The following is an 18,156-nucleotide window of genomic DNA, read 5'->3' as shown; positions in this document are numbered from 1 at the left end:
TTTGTTTACACATTTGTTTACAAATGTTTGCTTACAAATATTTAAGTATTTTATATTTAAATACTTAAATATAAGTAATTTCTGAGAACCTACTGTTCAAGTAAATTCAAAAGAAAATCAATGTACTCGGCTCCTTGATTGCATTAACCGACTAATTCATAGGAAATGGTGGCAATGTAGAAAGGGCTATTAAATTTGGGTTAATAAATAATTCAGTGTTTAAAGCAACCAGTTATCATCATGATTGATTAATATTACTGGGTAATATTACTGGGTATAAATCACTGAGATTTATAGCAATACAATAATGCCTCCCAATGGGTATTAATCTATTAACATAATACCATTTGGGACTGCAATTATACTAAAACTATACTATTAATAATATAATCTCTACAAATTGTCAAAGATGGAGATAGAAATCAGATGACAATTTGCTAAGATGCTTTTTTGTGTGGTTTATGTTTGTTACAAAATGCTACTCAATCATTTTTTCTTCCCAATTGAATAGTGATAATACCCAAAATGATGCCAATGCCAAGGAATTCTGGGTAAACATGCCAAATTTGATGATTCATCTAAAGAAAGTGTCGGAACAAAAACCCCAGGCTACGTATTATAATGTGGATATGCTCAAATATCAGGTAAGCCTATTTATATGGTCAAGGTGTCTCTTTCACATTACAAATGTATATTCTAACATACCTAACATTAAATAAAAGTAGACAAAGTAACATTTCTTTCAATATTATTTAAAAGCTACAATTTATAAGAGAATAGAAACCTTAAAAGACTATTTGGAGGCTATATAGTGTCAAGAATATTCATACATATTCTTATTAGTTGAAACCTGCAAGTAAAAAATTTCATTCAAATTTAGGGAAACATGCCAAAAAATGAATTTTCAGAAAACTACATCAATTAAGATTACAAATATTGACAAAATAGTTCACTGTAATTGTGTTAAGAATATTACCGTACTAAAATCTCTTACTTTAAATGATTAAATGTAAATAATTTGGTGTTTTTTCATAATGTGATAGTCTATGAAATAAATTCTGATGAAACTTATGTTAAGAAATAATTTAATGAGAATATTTGGTACAACACATTACAGGATATGAGAACTTTCTTTCTGTGTTTAGGATTTCCCTTTACCCCAAAATATTACTGATTTAATAAATAAGCCCGTTTCAAACCAGGATTCTATAGAGCTTGAGTATCCCACTGATTCCTAGCCACTTGATCTCTTTTGAAAGTTGTACTTTAATAGAAATCAGTGCATCTCAAACATGAGTGTACTTTACAATCACCAGGGTGGTTATAAACAAATGCTGATTCTGAACTGGTGCTAATTATAGACAGACACAGATATAAATATAGATAGATGTCTATATAAAACTCTATTTATAGATAAATAAAGATGGAGATGGGGAGGGGGGAGGGGAGAGGGATAAAGATAGAGACAGAGACAGAGACAGAGATATCTACTGGGCCCTGACACTCCCAGAGATTTTTATTTAATTGGTTCAGGATGCGACGTAGGTGTATATATATATATATATATTTTTTTTTAAACATCTTTATTGAAGTATAATTGCTTTACAATGGTGTGTTAGCTTCTGCTTTATAACAAAGTGAATCAGTTATACATATACATATGTTCCCATATCTCTTCCCTCTTGCATCTCCCTCCCTCCCACCCTCCCTATCCCACCCCTCTAGGTGTTCACAAAGCACCGAGCTGATCTCCCTGTGCTATGCGGCTGCTTCCCACTAGCTATCTATTTTACATTTGGTAGTGTATATATGTCCATGACACTCTCTCACCCTGTCACAGCTTACCCTTCCCCCTCCCCATATCCTCAAGTCCATTCTCTAGTAGGTCTGTGTCTTTATTCCCATCTTGCCACTAGGTTCTTCATGACCTTTTTTTTTTTTTTTTCCTTAGATTCCATATATATATGTGTTAGCATACTGTATTTCCTTTTCTCTTTCTGACTTACTTCACTCTGTATGACAGACTCTAACTCCATCCACCTCATTACAAACACCTCCATTTCATTTCTTTTTATGGCTCAGTAATATTCCATTGTATATATGTGCCACATCTTCTTTATCCATTCATCCGATGATGGACACCTAGGTTGCTTCCATGTCCTGGCTATTGTAAACAGAGCTGCAATGAATATTTTGGTACATGACTCTTTCTGAATTATGGTTTTCTCAGGGTATATGCCCAGTAGTGGGATTGCTGGGTCATATGGTAGTTCTATTTGTAGTTTTTTAAGGAACCTCCATACTGTTCTCCATAGTGGCTGTATCAATTTACATTCCCACCAACAGTGCAAGAGTGTTCCCTTTCCTCCACACCCTCTCCAGCATTTATTGTTTGTAGATTTTTTGATGATGGCCATTCTGACCGGTGTGAGATGATACCTCATTGTAGTTTTGATTTGCATTTCTCTAATGATTAATGATGTTGAGCATTCTTTCATGTGTATGTTGGCAATCTGTATATCTTCTTTGGAGCAATGTCTATTTAGGTCTTCGGCCCATTTTTGGATTGGGTTGTTTGTTTTTTTGTTATTGAGCTGCATGAGCTGCTTGTAAATCTTGGAGATTAATCCTTTGTCAGTTGCTTCATTTGCAAATATTTTCTCCCATTCTGAGGGTTGTCTTTTGGTCTTGTTTATGGTTTCCTTTGCTGTGCAAAAGCTTTTCAGTTTCATTAGGTCCCATTTGTTTATTTGTGTTTTTATTTCCATTTCTCTAGGACCTGGGTCAAAAAGGATCTTGCTGTGATTTATGTCATAGAGTGTTCTGCCTATGTTTTCCTCTAAGAGTTTGAGAGTGTCTGGCCTTACACTTAGGTCTTTAATCCATTTTGAGTTTATTTTTGTGTATGGTGTCAGGGAATGTTCTAATTTCATACTTTTACATGTACCTGTCCAATTTTCCCAGCACCACTTATTGAAGAGGCTGTCTTTTCTCCACTGTATATGCTTGCCTCCTTTATCAAAGATAAGGTGACCATATGTGCATGGGCTTATCTCTGGGCTTTCTATCCTGTTCCATTGATCTATATTTCTGTTTTTGTGCCAGTACCAAACTGTCTTGATTACTGTAGCTTTGTAATATAGTCTGAAGTCAGGGAGCCTGATTCCTCCAGCTCCATTTTTCTTTCTCAAGATTGCTTTGGCTATTCGGGGTCTTTTGTGTTTCCATACAAATTGTGAAATTTTTTGTTCTAGTTCTGTGGAAAATGCCAGTGGTAGTTTGATAGGGATTGCATTGAATCTGTAGATTGCTTTGGGTAGCAGAGTCATTTTCACAATGTTGATTCTTCCAATCCAAGAACATGGTATATCTCTCCATCTATTTGTATCATCTTTAATTTCTTTCATCAGTGTCCTATAATTTTCTGCATACAAGTCTTTTGTCTCCTTAGGTAGGTTTATTCCTAGATATTTTATTCTTTTTGTTGCAATGGTAAATGGGAGTGTTTTCTTAATTTCACTTTCAGATTTTTCATCATTAGTATACAGGAATGCAAGAGATTTCTGTGCATTAATTTTGTATCCTGCTACTTTACCAAATTCATTGATTAGCTCTAGTAGTTTTCTGGTAGCATCTTTAGGATTCTCTATGTATAGTATCATGTCATCTGCAAACAGTGACAGCTTTACTTCTTCTTTTCCGATTTGGATTCCTTTTATTTCTTTTTCGTCTCTGATTGCTGTGGCTAACACTTCCAAAACTATGTTGAATAATAGTGGTGAGAGTGGGCAACCTTGTCTTGTTCCTGATCTTAGTGGAAATGGTTTCAGTTTTTCACCATTGAGGACAATGTTGGCTGTGGGTTTGTCATATACGGCCTTTATTATGTTGAGGAAAGTTCCCTCTATGCCTACTTTCTGCAGGACTTTTATCATAAATGGGTGTTGAATTTTGTCGAAAGCTTTCTCTGCATCTATTGAGATGATCATATGGTTTTTCTCCTTCAATTTGTTAATATGATGTATCACGTTGATTGATTTGCGTATATTGAAGAATCCTTGCATTCCTGGGATAAACCCCACTTGATCATGGTGTATAATCCTTTTAATGTGCTGTTGGATTCTGTTTTCTAGTATTTTGTTGAGGATTTTTGCATCTATGTTCATCAGTGATATTGGCCTGTAGTTTTCTTTCTTTGTGACATCTTTGTCTGGTTTTGGTATCAGGGTGATGGTGGCCTCGTAGAATGAGTTGGGGAGTGTTCCTCCCTCTGCTATATTTTGGAAGAGTTTGAGAAGGATAAGTGTTAGCTCTTCTCTAAATGTTTGATAGAATTCGCCTGTGAAGCCATCTGGTCCTGGGCTTTTGTGTGTTGGAAGATTTTTAATCACAGTTTCAATTTCAGTGCTTGTGATTGGTCTGTTCATATTTTCTATTTCTTCCTGGTTCAGTCTCGGCAGGTTGTGCATTTCTAAGAATCTGTCCATTTCTTCCAGGTTGTCCATTTTATTGGCATAGAGTTGCTTGTAGTAATCTCTCATGATCGTTTGTATTTCTGCAGTGTCAGTGGTTACTTCTCCTTTTTCATTTCTAATTCTATTGATTTGAGTCTTCTCCCTTTTTCTCTTGATGAGTCTGGCTAATGGTTTATCAATTTTGTTTATCTTCTCAAAGAACCAGCTTTTAGTTTCATTGATTTTTGCTATTGTTTCCTTCATTTCTTTTTCATTTATTTCTGATCTGATCTTTATGATTTCTTTCCTTCTGCTAGCTTTGGGGATTTTTTGTTCTTCCTTCTCTAATTGCTTTAGGTGCAAGGTTAGGTTGTTTATTCGAGATGTTTCCTGTTTCTTGATGTAGGCTTGTATTGCTATAAACTTCCCTCTTAGAACTGCTTTTGCTGCATCCCATAGGTTTTGGATCGTCGTGTCTCCATTGTCATTTGTTTCTAGGTATTTTTTGATTTCCCCTTTGATTTCTTCAGTGATCACTTCGTTATTAAGTAGTGTATTGTGTAGCCTCCATGTGTTTGTATTTTTTACAGATCTTTTCCTGTAATTGATATCTAGTCTCATAGCGTTGTGGTCGGAAAAGATACTTGATACGATTTCAATTTTTTTAAATTTACCAAGGCTTGATTTGTGACCCAAGATATGATCTATCCTGGAGAATGTTCCATGAGCACTTGAGAAAAATGTGTATTCTGTTGTTTTTGGGTGGAATGTCCTATAAATATCAATTAAGTCCATCTTGTTTAATGTATCATTTAAAGCTTGTGTTTCCTTATTTACTTTCATTTTGGATGATCTGTCCATTGGTGAAAGTGGGGTGTTAAAGTCCCCTACTATGATTGTGTTACTGTCGATTTCCCCTTTTATGGCTGTTAGTATTTGCCTTATGTATTGAGGTGCTCCTATGTTGGGTGCATAAATATTTACAATTGTTATACCTTCCTCTTGGATCGATCCCTTGATCATTATATAGTGTCCTTCTTTGTCTCTTGTAATAGTCTTTATTTTAAAGTCTATTTTGTCTGATATGAGAATTGCTACTCCAGCTTTCTTTTGATTTCCATTTGCATGGAATATCTTTTTCCATCCCCTCACTTTCAGTCTGTATGTGTCTCTAGGTCTGAAGTGGGTCTCTTGTAGACAGCATATATATGGGTCTTGTTTTTGTATCCATTCAGCCAGTCTGTGTCTTTTGGTGGGAGCATTTAATCCATTTACATTTAAGGTAATTATCGATACGTATGTTCCTATTCCCATTTTCTTAAATGTTTTGGGTTTGTTATTGTAGGTGTTTTCCTTCCCTTGTGTTTCTTGCCTAGAGAAGTTCCTTTAGCATTTGTTGTAAGGCTGGTTTGGTGGTGCTGAACTCTCTCAGCTTTTGCTTGTCTGTAAAGGTTTTAATTTCTCCATCAAATCTGAATGAGATCCTTGCTGGGTAGAGTAATCTTGGTTGTAGGTTTTTCTCCTTCATCACTTTAAGTATATCCTGCCACTCCCTTCTGGCTTGCAGAGTTTCTGCTGAAAGATCAGCTGTTAACCTTATGGGGATGCCCTTATGTGTTATTTGTTGTTTTTCCCTTGCTGCTTTTAATATGTTTTCTTTATATTTAATTTTTGATAGTTTGATTAATATGTGTCTTGGTGTGTTTCTCCTTGGATTTATCCTGTATGGGACTCTCTGTGCTTCCAGGACTTGATTAACTATTTCCTTTCCCATATTAGGGAAGTTTTCAACTATAATCTCTTCAAATATTTTCTCAGTCCCTTTCTTTTTCTCTTCTTCTTCTGGGACCCCTATAATTCGAATGTTGGTGCGTTTAATGTTGTCCCAGAGGTCTCTGAGACTGTCCTCAGTTCTTTTCATTCTTTTTTCTTTATTCTGCTCTGCAGTAGTTATTTCCACCATTTTATCTTCCAGGTCACTTATCCGTTCTTCTGCCTCAGTTATTCTGCTATTGATCCCATCTAGAGTATTTTTAATTTCATTTATTGTGCTTTTCATTGTTGCTTGGTTCCTCTTTAGTTCTTCTACGTCCTTGTTAAATGTTTCTTGCATTTTGTCTATTCTATTTCCAAGATTTTGGATCATCCTTACTATCATTATTCTGAATTCTTTTTCAGGTAGACTACCTATTTCCTCTTCATTTGTTAGGTCTGGTGTGTTTTGACCCTGCTCCTTCATCTGCTGTGTGTTTTTCTGTCTTCTCATTTAGCTTATCTTACTGTGTTTGGGGTCGCCTTTTCACAGGCTGCAGGTTCGTAGTTCCCGTTGTTTTTGGTATCTGTCCCCAGTGGCTAAGGTTGGTTCCGTGGGTTGTGTAGGTTTCCTGGTGGAGGGAACTAGTGCCTGTGTTCTGGTGGATGAGGCTGGATGTTGTCTTTCTGGTGGGCTCGTCCACGTCTGGTGGTGTGTTTTGGGGTGTCTGTGGCCTTATTATGATTTTAGGCAGCCTCTCTGTTAATGGATGGGGCTGTGTTCCTGTCTTGCTAGTTGTTTGGCATAGGGTGTCCAGCACTATAGCTTGCTGGTCGTTGAGTGAAGCTGGGTCTAGAGGTTGAGATGGAGATCTCTGAGAGATTTTCGCCATTTGGTATTACGTGGAGCTGGGAGGTCTCTTGTGGACCAGTGTCCTGAAGTTGGCTCTCCCACCTCAGAGGCACAGCCCTGATGCCTGGCTGGAGCACCGAGAGCCTTTCATCTACACGGCTCAGAATAAAAGGGAGAAAAAATGGAAAGAAAGAAAGAAAGAGGATAAAATAAAATAAAATAAAGCAATTATAATAAAAAATAAGAAAAAAAATTATTAAGAATAAATTTATTAAGAAAAATATTTTTTTTTAATTTTTAAAAATAGATTTATTAATTTTTTATACTAAAAATAAGAAAAAATTTATTAAGAAAAAATTTATTAAGAAAAAAATTTTTTTTAATTTTTTAAAATAAAAAATATGAAAAAACTTATTAAAAAAATTTTTTTTAATTTTTTAAAAATAGAAAATAAGGAAAAAATTATTAAGAAAACATTTATTAGGGGAAAAAATTTTTTAAGTAAAAAAAAAAAAAAAAAACGGACAGACCTAACCCTAGGACTAACGGTGAGAGCAAAGCTATACAGACAAAATCTCACCCAGAAGCATACACCTATACACTCACAAAAAAATGAAAAGGGGAAAAGTTAATATATCCTGCTCCCAAAGTCCACCTCCTAAATTTGGGATGATTCGTTGTCTATTCAGGTATTCAACAGATGCAGGCACATCAAGTTGTTTGTGGAGCTTTAATCCGCTGCTTCTGAGGCTGCTGGGAGAGATTTCCCTTTCTCTTCTTTGTTCCTACAGCTCCTGGGGTTCAGCTTTGGATTTGGACCCGCCTCTGCGTGTAGGTCGCCCGAGGGCGTCTGTTCCCCGCCCAGACAGAATGGGGTTAAAGGAGCAGCTGATTCGGGGGCTCTGGCTCAGTCAGGCCAGGGGGAGGGAGCGGTACGGAGGAGGCGGGGCGAGCCTGCGGCGGCAGAAGCCGGCGTGACGTTGCAGCAGCCTGAGGTGCGCCGTGCGCTCTCCCGGGGAAGTTGTCCCCAGATTACGGGAGCCTGGCCGTGGCGGGCTGCACAGGCTCCCGGGAGGGGCGGTGTGGAGAATGACCTGTGCTCGCCCACAGGCTCTTTGGTGGCGGCAGCAGCAGCCTCAGCGTCCCATGCCCGTCTCTGGGGTCCGCGCTGATAGCCGCGGCTCGCGCCCGTCTCTGGAGTTCGTTCAAGTGGCGCTCTGAATCCCCTCTCCTTGCACGCCGCGAAACAAAGAGGCAAGAAAAAGTCTCTTGCCTCTTCGGCAGCTGCAGACCTCTTCTCGGGCTCCCTCCCAGCTAGCTGTGGTGCGCTAGCCCCTTCAGGCTGTGTTCACGCCGCCAACCCCAGTCCTCTCCCTGCGATCCGACCGAAGCCCGCGCCTCAGCTCCCAGCCCCCGCCCGCCCCGGCGGGTGAGCAGACAAGCCTCTCGGGCTGGTGAGTGCTGCTCGGCGCCGAGCCTCTGTGCGGGAATCTCTCCGTTTTTCCCTCTGCGTCCCTGTTGCTGTGGGATCCGCGCTGATAGCCGCGGCTCGCGCCCATCTCTGGAGTTCGTTTAAGCGGCGCTCTGAATCCCCTCTCCTTGCGCGCCGCGAAACAAAGAGGCAAGAAAAAGTCTCTTGCCTCTTCGGCAGCTGCAGTCTTTTTCCCGGACTCCCTCCCGGCTAGCACCGAAGCCCGAGCCTCAGCTCCCAGCCCCCGCCCGCCCCGGCGGCTGAGCAGACAAGCCTCTCGGGCTGGTGAGTGCTGGTCGGCACCGCTCCTCTGTGCGGGAATCTCTCCGCTTTGCCCTCCGCACCACTGTGGCTGCGCTCTCCTCCGTGGCTCTGAAGCTTCCCCCCTCTGCCACCCGCAGTCTCTGCCCACAAAGGGGCCCCCTAGTGTGTGGAAACCTTTCCTCCCTCACAGCTCCCTCCCGCTGGTGCAGGTCCCGTCCCTATTCTTTTGTCTCTGTTATTTCTTTTTTCTTTTGCCCTACCCAAGTACGTGGGGATTTTCTTGCCTTTTGGGAGGTCTGACGTCTTCTGCCAGCGTTCAGTGGGTGTTCTGTAGGAGCAGTTCCATGCGTAGATGTATTTCTCATGTATCTGTGGGGAAGAAGGTGATCTCCGCGTCTTACTCTTCCGCCATCTTGCCCCTCCCTCCTCAGGTGTATATATTTTTACAAGTCCACCAAATGATTATAATGCACCCTGTGGATTGAAAACCACATGTTGTAAGGGAACCATTGAATGTGAAGTATCTATGTAATTGTACATTTCACAAAAATACAAATGAATATAATGTTTTTCTAGTAAGAATAATATCATCGAAGCTTTGGACATTATAACAAAGCCTAGAAAGTAGACAGAATTCACCTATTGCAATATGAGCTTGGTGTGAAGTACGATAATGAAGGCAAGAGACTGAATTCTGGAATTAAGTCAGCTTCCTACTGTCCACTGACCTTGGGCACTTAATGTCCCTGAGCCTCAGTTTCCTCATCTGCAAATTAGGAAAAAATGATTCCTACCTAGGTATTTTATAGGCTGTGAGGAGCTAACACCCTAACACATGTCAAAGTACTTTGTGAAATGTAAGTAACCCTAGGCCTGCCATTTTGTTTTAAAGGTGCTCTGAGGAATCCCTTTTGTTGTGGTTTAGTTGTGTTGTTGTTATTGTTTTTCAACAATGCAAGGGATTGGTTGGGAGGCATAATTAGCATTTTGTGGGATCAAATCACATCATGTTTACTTTATGGCCACCAGTAGCACCCTCCCAGTAACTGGGACAGTCACATATCCATAAAGCACCTCCCCAGGTAGAGGAACTACTAAGAAGTTGAGAACTCCTGCCGAGGACAGAGTATAGAAATGGGTGGAGAGAGTGAGTCTGCTCTGCTTTTGAGCTATCTTAAATAACAGACTTCTAAATAAAAGTGCATTTGCAGAGGATTGGGCTGCTAAAAATATTTAAAGTTTAAAAACTTTATTATAAGGCTTATCATAGAGATTATTATAAAGTTTTAAAGCTTTTATTATAATGGTCATCAAACTAAAATTATGTCATCAAAAGCCATGTCTGTCATTTTATAAAAGAATCCACGTCTGGGTTTGTTTCTGCAGCAACCATGCCTGACTTTTAAGTGCAGCCTGCCTTCAGGACCCTTCCACGTGGTGTCCATATGTGCAGGCATTACTAGGCCAATAAAGAGCTGTTTATATTCTTTAAAATCAGCAAAACTCATACTCCATGAATAAAACTGCAAGGGCACAGACACCACCCACACGGCCCCTGCAGTGCGCACGTACTTGTAAAAGGTACATAGAAATAATAACCTTGCAAGTTTTTCACTGTGGGCCCAGGATTCTAGTTGATATTATTGTCTTATAACTTTTTGTTGTTTCTTCAAACCTGGATTTTCCTTAGTCAAATTCACAGTTGTTTCTAACTAGAATTGACAGTAGACAGTAGAATGTGGTACTGCCAGTTAGGAGACCTGGGTTCAGGTCCTTACTTTGGCAAATCCCAAAGGAGTATTAATAACTTGCTTTGTCTAACTCGCTGGTTTGTGAAGAGCAAATATGATAAGAATATTAATAGGTAACATGTATTAAAATGTTAACTCCTTACTGTATATGAGGCACTAGGCTGAGTGTTTCATATAAAACATATTCTTCAATCTTCCTAACATCTCTAGGCATAAATATTATTATCATTTCTGGGACTTCCCTGGCAGTCCAGTGGTTAAGAGTCCGCCCTTCCAGTGCAGGGGGCGTGAGTATGGTAAGGGAACTAAGATCCCGTATGCCACACGGTACAGCCAAAAACTTTTTAAAAATTAAAAAAAATATATTATCATTCCCATTTGGCAGATGAGGAAATAACTGAGGCACAGAGAAGTTTTTAGTGACTGGTCAAAGATCACTTAGCTTGGAAGTGACAATCAGAACTCACACCCAGATATATCTGAAAAAACCAAAAACACTAATTTGAAAAGATACATGTTCACAGGAGCATTATTTACAATTTGCCAAGATATGGAAGCAACCTAAGTGTCCATCAATAGATAAATGGTTAAAGAAGATGTGGGGTATATGTATACAAGAGAATACTACTCAGCCATAAAAAAGAATGAAATTTTGCCATTTGCAGCAACATGGATGGACTTGGAGGGCATTATGCTAAGTGAAATAAGTCAGACAGAGAAGGACAGATACTGTATGATACCACTTATATGTGGAATCAAAAAATTCAACAAACTAGTGAATATAACAAAAAAGAAGCAGACTCACAGATATAGAGAACAAACTAGTGGTTACTAGTGGGGAGAGGGAAAGGGGAAGGGGCAATAGTAAGGGATTAAGAGGTACAAACTATTAGGTATAAAATAAGGTACAAGGATATATTGTACAACATAGGGAATATAGCCAATACTTTATAATAACTATAAATGGAGTATAACCTTTAAAATTTATGAATCACTATATTGTGCACCTGTAACTTATATAATATTGTATAGCAACTCTATTTCAATTAAAAGAAAGAAAGGAAGGAAGGAAGGAAGGAAGGGAAAAAGACCTCACACCCAGGATTGTCTGCCTTCTTGGCCTCAGCTCCTAACCAGTGTGCTACCAGCTCCCTATCTGACATAAAGTGCTTTGTAAACTCTAAAGTGCTATAGAAACTTTAATAATTGATTTTATGTTTTTAATCTGTAACAGTTCACCTGAAGCACCCAGCTCTCACTCATATGGCACCCTTCATGGTGATTTTTTTACTGAGTGCTCATTTGTGAGCAGCACGAACAACATTATGACTTTTTGATATCTAAGAATATGCCAGTGGGAGATAATAATAGCTTCTGGGTTTCTTTCAGATTAATAGTCAAGCCTTAAATGTTCTCTTTCCTGTCTTTGCCAAGGTGTCAGCCCAGGGCATTCAGTCCACGCCTCTGAACCTGGCAGTGAACTGGCGATGTGAGCCGGCAAGCACCGACCTGCGCATAGATTACAAATACAATACGGATGCAATGACAACGGCCGTGGCCCTCAACAATGTGCAGTTCCTGGTCCCCATAGATGGAGGGGTAACCAAGCTCCAGGCTGTGCTCCCACCAGCAGTCTGGTAAGGAGCCATTAGTCCCCTTCCTCTTCACCAAAGGGCTCCTGGGCAAAGGGATCACAGACTTTTTAGCATTTGTGTTTCCTACAGGAAGAGATCACAGCAGGCCTGGGTGTCAGGGTTCAGGGCAGAAAACAGAAGCTGCTATAGCTAATTTCAAGCAGAAAATGATTTAACACAGGGATTTAGATGTTCACACAAAAAAAGAGGAACAAGCTTTAGACTGGATCTCCAAGAATATTTCCCAGAAGATTGCAGAACTGGCCCACCAGGGGAGCTGCTACCTCTGCTACAACCAGGAAGGAGAGAAATTAGAAGGCTGTCAGTGGAGCCATTGAATTCAAGAACCCACCAGCCTCATGAGAATCCAAGGATAAGAAAGCTCCTACTGGCACTGCCTACGCTGCTTGTCAACAACTGCAAAACTGAGACTGGACTGGAGCACTGTTTAACAAGATCCCCACATCAGTTAGGCTGCTGACCAGCAGAAAACAGCCCCAAATCATCAGGAAAATGGCCTCTGCCTCCCTTCTGTCCTCCAGATCTCAAGTAGTACCTATAATTGATGGACCCTAATCTGCATCTAGGAGCCTAATTACAAGGGAGTCTGAGTTTCATTTTGCAGCCTCTGGACTATTAAAAGGCACACTAGAGAAGGTATGGGAACAGAAACAGAATAGACACTGAGTACCAATAGCAGCTGTTAAAAAAAGCCTTTTCTCCTAAGGAAAAATACTCCAGTTTTTCCATATGATTGTTAGAAGCAAAAAGTAGAACATTAAAAAAGAAAAAAAAAAGAATGTCAGCCATGTGACAGCTCCAATTTAAATTACCTGAATTAATTGATCAACTAACACTTCCCATCTATTTATTCAGTAGATGTGTTAAAAAAAAAATTTTAACTGCATTGTCCTCTAAATGTTTATCTCTCTGACAGTGTTGTGACTAGTTACAATAAGGAAAGAGAAAGGAGAGTATTTATGTATGGATGAATGGATAGATGGTTGGATGGATAGATAGATGGAAGGAGGGAGTGAAGGAGGAAGGGATAGATAGATAGATAGATAGATAGATAGATAGATAGATAGATAGATAGATAGATAGATAGATAGATAGATAGATAGATAGATAGATAGATAGATAGATGGAAGGAGGGAGGGAAGGAGGAAGGGATAGATAGATAGATAGATAGATAGATAGATAGATAGATAGATAGATAGATAGATAGGTAGGTAGATAGAAGGAGGGAGGGAGGGAAAGAGGAAGGAATGGATGATAGATAGATGGAAGGAGGGAGGGAAAGAGGAAGGAATGGATAGATAGATGATAGATAGATATAGATAGATAATGCTTTAATTGTAGCTAAAATTTTTAAGATCATTTTTATTAATTAACACTATCTGGAAAAATATGACATCCATTAAACAAAAACCCTTGCATATGAAAAAGTCTTTTACCTACTTTATTTTTAGGAATGCTGAACAGCACAGAATATTGTGGAAGATTCCTGATATTTCTCAGAAGTCAGAAAATGGAGGTAATATAATCACAGGCTTATTTTATTTAATATATAAAGCTGAAATAACTTTCAGATATTAGAAAACTATTAACCAAAATACATTTAGCACTAAAAGTAAGCAAAATATGTCAGTTCACTTTGGTATATACTTATTTTAACCAATAAAAGAAAATAGTTCTTCAATGAATCCTCTGCTACCTCTTTTCTGCCCAAGACCCCACATCAAACAGACCATACTTTAAGCAGAGAAGAGCTTTTAATGAGGCATATTTCCATTCTGTATCAGATCTCACACTCCCTGATAGTTAGATATTTTTCACTTTCCTCTGATATTAATCATAAGCTGGAAAATACATTGCCTTCCAAGCAGCATGCTTCCAAATTTTGAAGTACCATTTGGCTGAATTACATTTTTATCAGTGTGCAAAAAAGTCATGAATAATATTTAATGATAAATTTTATTCTATTTATACTGAAACATATACTATTTTCTAGTAAGTTCGATTTTGCACATTAACTTTGAATACAATTTCCAAAGTTATATCCAGAATGTTGCGTTGACTGTTATCTTGTAATAATACTCTTTTTGTAGGAGTGGGCTCTTTATTGGCAAGATTTCAGTTATCTGAAGGCCCAAGCAAACCTTCCCCATTGGTTGTGCAGTTTACAAGTGAAGGGAGCACCCTTTCTGGCTGTGACATTGAACTTGTTGGAGCAGGGTATAGATTTTCACTCATCAAGAAAAGGTTTGCTGCAGGTAAGTGGGTATCTTGTGAGTTTCATTTGCAAACAATAATGTTGCCTTAGCTACTCTTCCTTAAGAAGGAATAGGTTGTGATTTTCTGATCATCTTCCTCCTCTTCTTCCCCACTCCCAACCCCCATTCCCCATCACAATCAGAAAGCAAACCAATTGTTGAATGAAGTAAAAATAGGACAATGAAACTGGGAATCAGAAATCAGGAAGGTCCTGGATACTTATCATGGCTCTGGCTATTTCTTATATGGGACTGACCTGTCATTCCCATTATATTGGTGTGTACACTGAGGTCAATGGGGGTAAATCCTACTTTTGTTACATTGACAAGCAAGATAAATGCTAATTTTGAATTTATCTCTTACCTGAAAACTTTTTTTCTTCAGCAGGTCTTCATAGATTTTAGACTTGTCTAGGCTTAGCTGAGATCTAAGAGGATCCATCTTCACTTTAATAGCACCTTAAAAAGTCTAGACCAGAGATCAGAACTGGTTGCCTAGAGCTGAAATGTGATCATGAGACAGGTTTTTGGCACACACGAGAGTTTATTGGTGGGAATTCCCCGATATTAAGGTGATTATCTTTGTCAATGATTTGTTGGAATACATCCTGGTTTTTATGTCTGCCGTATTGATGTAATTATTAACTACACCCCTTTTGTTCTCAAAAATGGCCCAGGGTGGAAAGTAATTATATGGTTACTCTTTCTATAAAAAGTTGGATTCTCACGTCCAGGAACAAATCTTCCAAGCTATTCTGGGCAAAACCCAAACCTCTGCAAAGTATTCCTATATGGAAATGTGAAAAGGCAACTAGCTGGTCTGGAAAGTTGAAAACTTAATAAACTTTATGTATTTTATGTTAGTATTGTACCCTTCAATTACATAGTATTTGGCTTCTAGGAGTAGGGCAGGAAGAATAGAAATGTTACCCACATAATAACCACATTATGGAACTAGCAGGTAACCCGTTGATATGTTGTTTTATTTTGCAGGAAAATACTTGGCAGATAACTAATAAAATCTTATGCAAGGATTTGGAGGATTCATATAATGGAGAACTACTGTATGAGAAACAGGTTTTAATTTTGGTTTGATGAAAATAAACCAAAATCTGCACTTGGGATATATCTGCTGGAAATGTCAATGACTTTCAGCAATGATTTCCCTCACACAATACCATGATGACCAGTCCTACAGTATTTACTTCTAGGTGTAATATTGTTAATGGTTTTAAAATGTAATTATTGTATTTGTAAATTGTACTCATTCCAGTAAGGCAGTTATACTTGAGTTTTAGCATTTTACCATTCCTGAAATGGATGTAATTTAAACTGTGGTATGTAAATTTAATAGTAGTACTGTTGAATGGCACAATGCTTACAGAGGTAGATTGCATTTTGTCAATATATAAAATTTAAATATAATATTGATAGCTGTCATAAGGGGGTGCCACACACAAAGCAAATTCAGTGGAACCAGAAAAAAACTTCCTTTTCTTCGGTCCTTAGTATGTTTTACTCTAGTGCTAAGTAAAAATTCTATCTTCAAATATTTAGTGGGTTAAAGTCAGAAACTATTTCAGAAAAAATAAAAATTCTAAGGTACATGCGCATATTCAAAGAAAAGCATTAATTACCACTTTTTAAAAAGCTTTTTTTTCAAACTGCAAATTTCATAAAAATGCAAACTGTGTAAACAGGGCCTCTTATTTTTATAACTTGTGTAAAAAGGGAAAGCAATTCATATTTAAAGTTTATGAAATTATAATCAAGAGTAAAGAAGATGTCGAAGTCTTAACTACTTCCCCCTCTCTCCACAGTTTAGCAGATGTGGAGATTACTGAATAATCAGACTAAAACCAAAATTGTGATTTTAAAATTTCAAGAATTTCCATAGTTGAACTGGTTAACAACTTTTGCACAATAACTCTAAACAGAGAATGCCTCCCATCCAGCATGGGGAAAGGTACCAAGCATCTTCCTCTTTACTAATAGGAACCAAAACATTGGTTTAAATATTCCAGAAAAAAAAGATTTTAGTCCCCTACTTAAATCCAGAAGGAGAATTTTAATTGTCATCATTTATATCATTTGGGAAGGAAAAAATAAGCTTTATAAATCAAATTCTAACCACATTATTGTGCAATAAATTTCCTTTTGGATAAGATTCATTGTATGTAACTATAAATCTTTGCCATTCTTGGGGAATCAAAAAGAGAGTTATCAAAAATGTATGTTATGATTTCATTGTTGCAAGATATAATAAAAACTGTAATTACTCAGTCTGGCCTCATAATATGGGAATTCAGGATGAAGAAGCTCTTCTTCAGGGGTCCCAGTTGTAAAACCTTCCTTCATTACAATCTGAAAACATGAATTTTCCTTTAAGTCATAGAACCTATTTTAAACATAAACTAATTCCTACTCTAGGTTATACAATTAAATAACTATAATTATTAAGTTGTTATATTCATCATTAGTTGATAAATTTTATTTTACATCATTCATACTTGACAAAGAACCTTTAGCCCCTTTAAATTTTAGAATCAAATTAAATTTTGTAAGTCTTACATTTAAAATGAGATTGTGACTGGCAATTGTTTATAGTGAAACTTTTTAAATTAATATTTGTACTTCTCAATCAGTGCTTGCTACCAAGAGAATGTTCAAAATGACCTGTTTTACCTTAGAAGAATTCTTACTGTTCAAACAACTCTCAATTGGCTCGCCAAGCAGTCTCTGGTGTTGAAGTTTTTTGAACAAGTAAGTAATAAACTCACTTTAAGTAAAGATATTCAATTTGATTTTGTAACCAAAATAGTAAATGCAAACTTTTAAATCCCATGAAACACGGGGAAATTTCAGACACTGAAACCAATGGAGAGTAAGTAGCAGAAAATTGAGAATTATCCAGCATATGAATATAAAAATGTGTTTTTAAGAAATCAATTCATGAGAAAACATATTGAATATTAACACAAAGCATATTAAAAGTGTATAAATATTATTGGTTCTCATGTCTTGCTCATTATATCTTATTTTATTTTATATCTTTCTAGAGTGAATTAGTAATTAAACACAAGGGTTTTCTTTTCATAGAATAATTTGGTTGATATATAATGTAATTTAAAACAGATTACAATGATCTCTAACATTATTCTAATGTCTCTAGGCACTAAATTTGAAACTATGAAGATATCCTATGATTCCATAATTGGTCTTTATGAAACAGAATGAAAGTCAGAGATTTCAAAATTATTAATTTTGAAATATTATTATTATTATTATTGAATAACCAGAACCTTCATAGAGAATATATCCCTTCTTCTTTCAGAAAGTAGGTCAAATAATAACACAATAAACTCATATCAGGGATTTAGATTTTGGTGGGTTTTTTTTTAATCTTGTAGTTTATAATCTCCTGTTACTCCTGTATCCACAGTACTGTACAATAAGAATTTGTGTTAGGAAAAATGATCCTAGACAATGCAATTATAAAAGAAACAGTAAGTCAGATTCATTATCAATTCCTAAAACAAAATGGGCTAGTACATATTTAGATTTTCAATACCAAGGGTTGAAATAAAAAGAAAGGGTTCTCATTAACCGGAACACCATTTCCTGAGCATTATGATTAAAAAAGATTCTGCTCTAACAACATAGAAAGTATGAATGCTTTATTTTGCAACATGGGAAATATT

At 37.4% G+C, this 18,156-nt stretch overlaps 1 protein-coding gene across 6 annotated transcripts in view; it reads left to right on the top strand.

Moving 5' to 3' along the window:
• The window catches only part of SGIP1 (SH3GL interacting endocytic adaptor 1), a 235,658-nt gene extending 219,066 nt beyond the window's left edge, over window positions 1-16,592 (top strand). For all 6 annotated transcript variants that reach the window (XM_061184056.1, XM_061184061.1, XM_061184058.1 and 3 more), the window contains 5 exons: window positions 512-644; window positions 11,980-12,182; window positions 13,652-13,716; window positions 14,291-14,455; window positions 15,449-16,592. In XM_061184056.1, the coding sequence (XP_061040039.1) occupies window positions 512-644; window positions 11,980-12,182; window positions 13,652-13,716; window positions 14,291-14,455; window positions 15,449-15,471 (589 nt within the window). In that variant the 3' untranslated portion in view covers window positions 15,472-16,592. The remainder of the gene's footprint in view (window positions 1-511; window positions 645-11,979; window positions 12,183-13,651; window positions 13,717-14,290; window positions 14,456-15,448) is intronic.
• The last annotated feature ends 1,564 nt before the right edge of the window (window positions 16,593-18,156 follow it).

The sequence above is a fragment of the Eubalaena glacialis genome, chromosome 3, assembly GCF_028564815.1.
Source record: "Eubalaena glacialis isolate mEubGla1 chromosome 3, mEubGla1.1.hap2.+ XY, whole genome shotgun sequence".
Taxonomy (NCBI): Eukaryota; Metazoa; Chordata; class Mammalia; order Artiodactyla; family Balaenidae; genus Eubalaena; species Eubalaena glacialis.
Note: the sequence above shows the minus strand (reverse complement) of the source record. Positions and strands in the feature narration are given on the sequence as shown.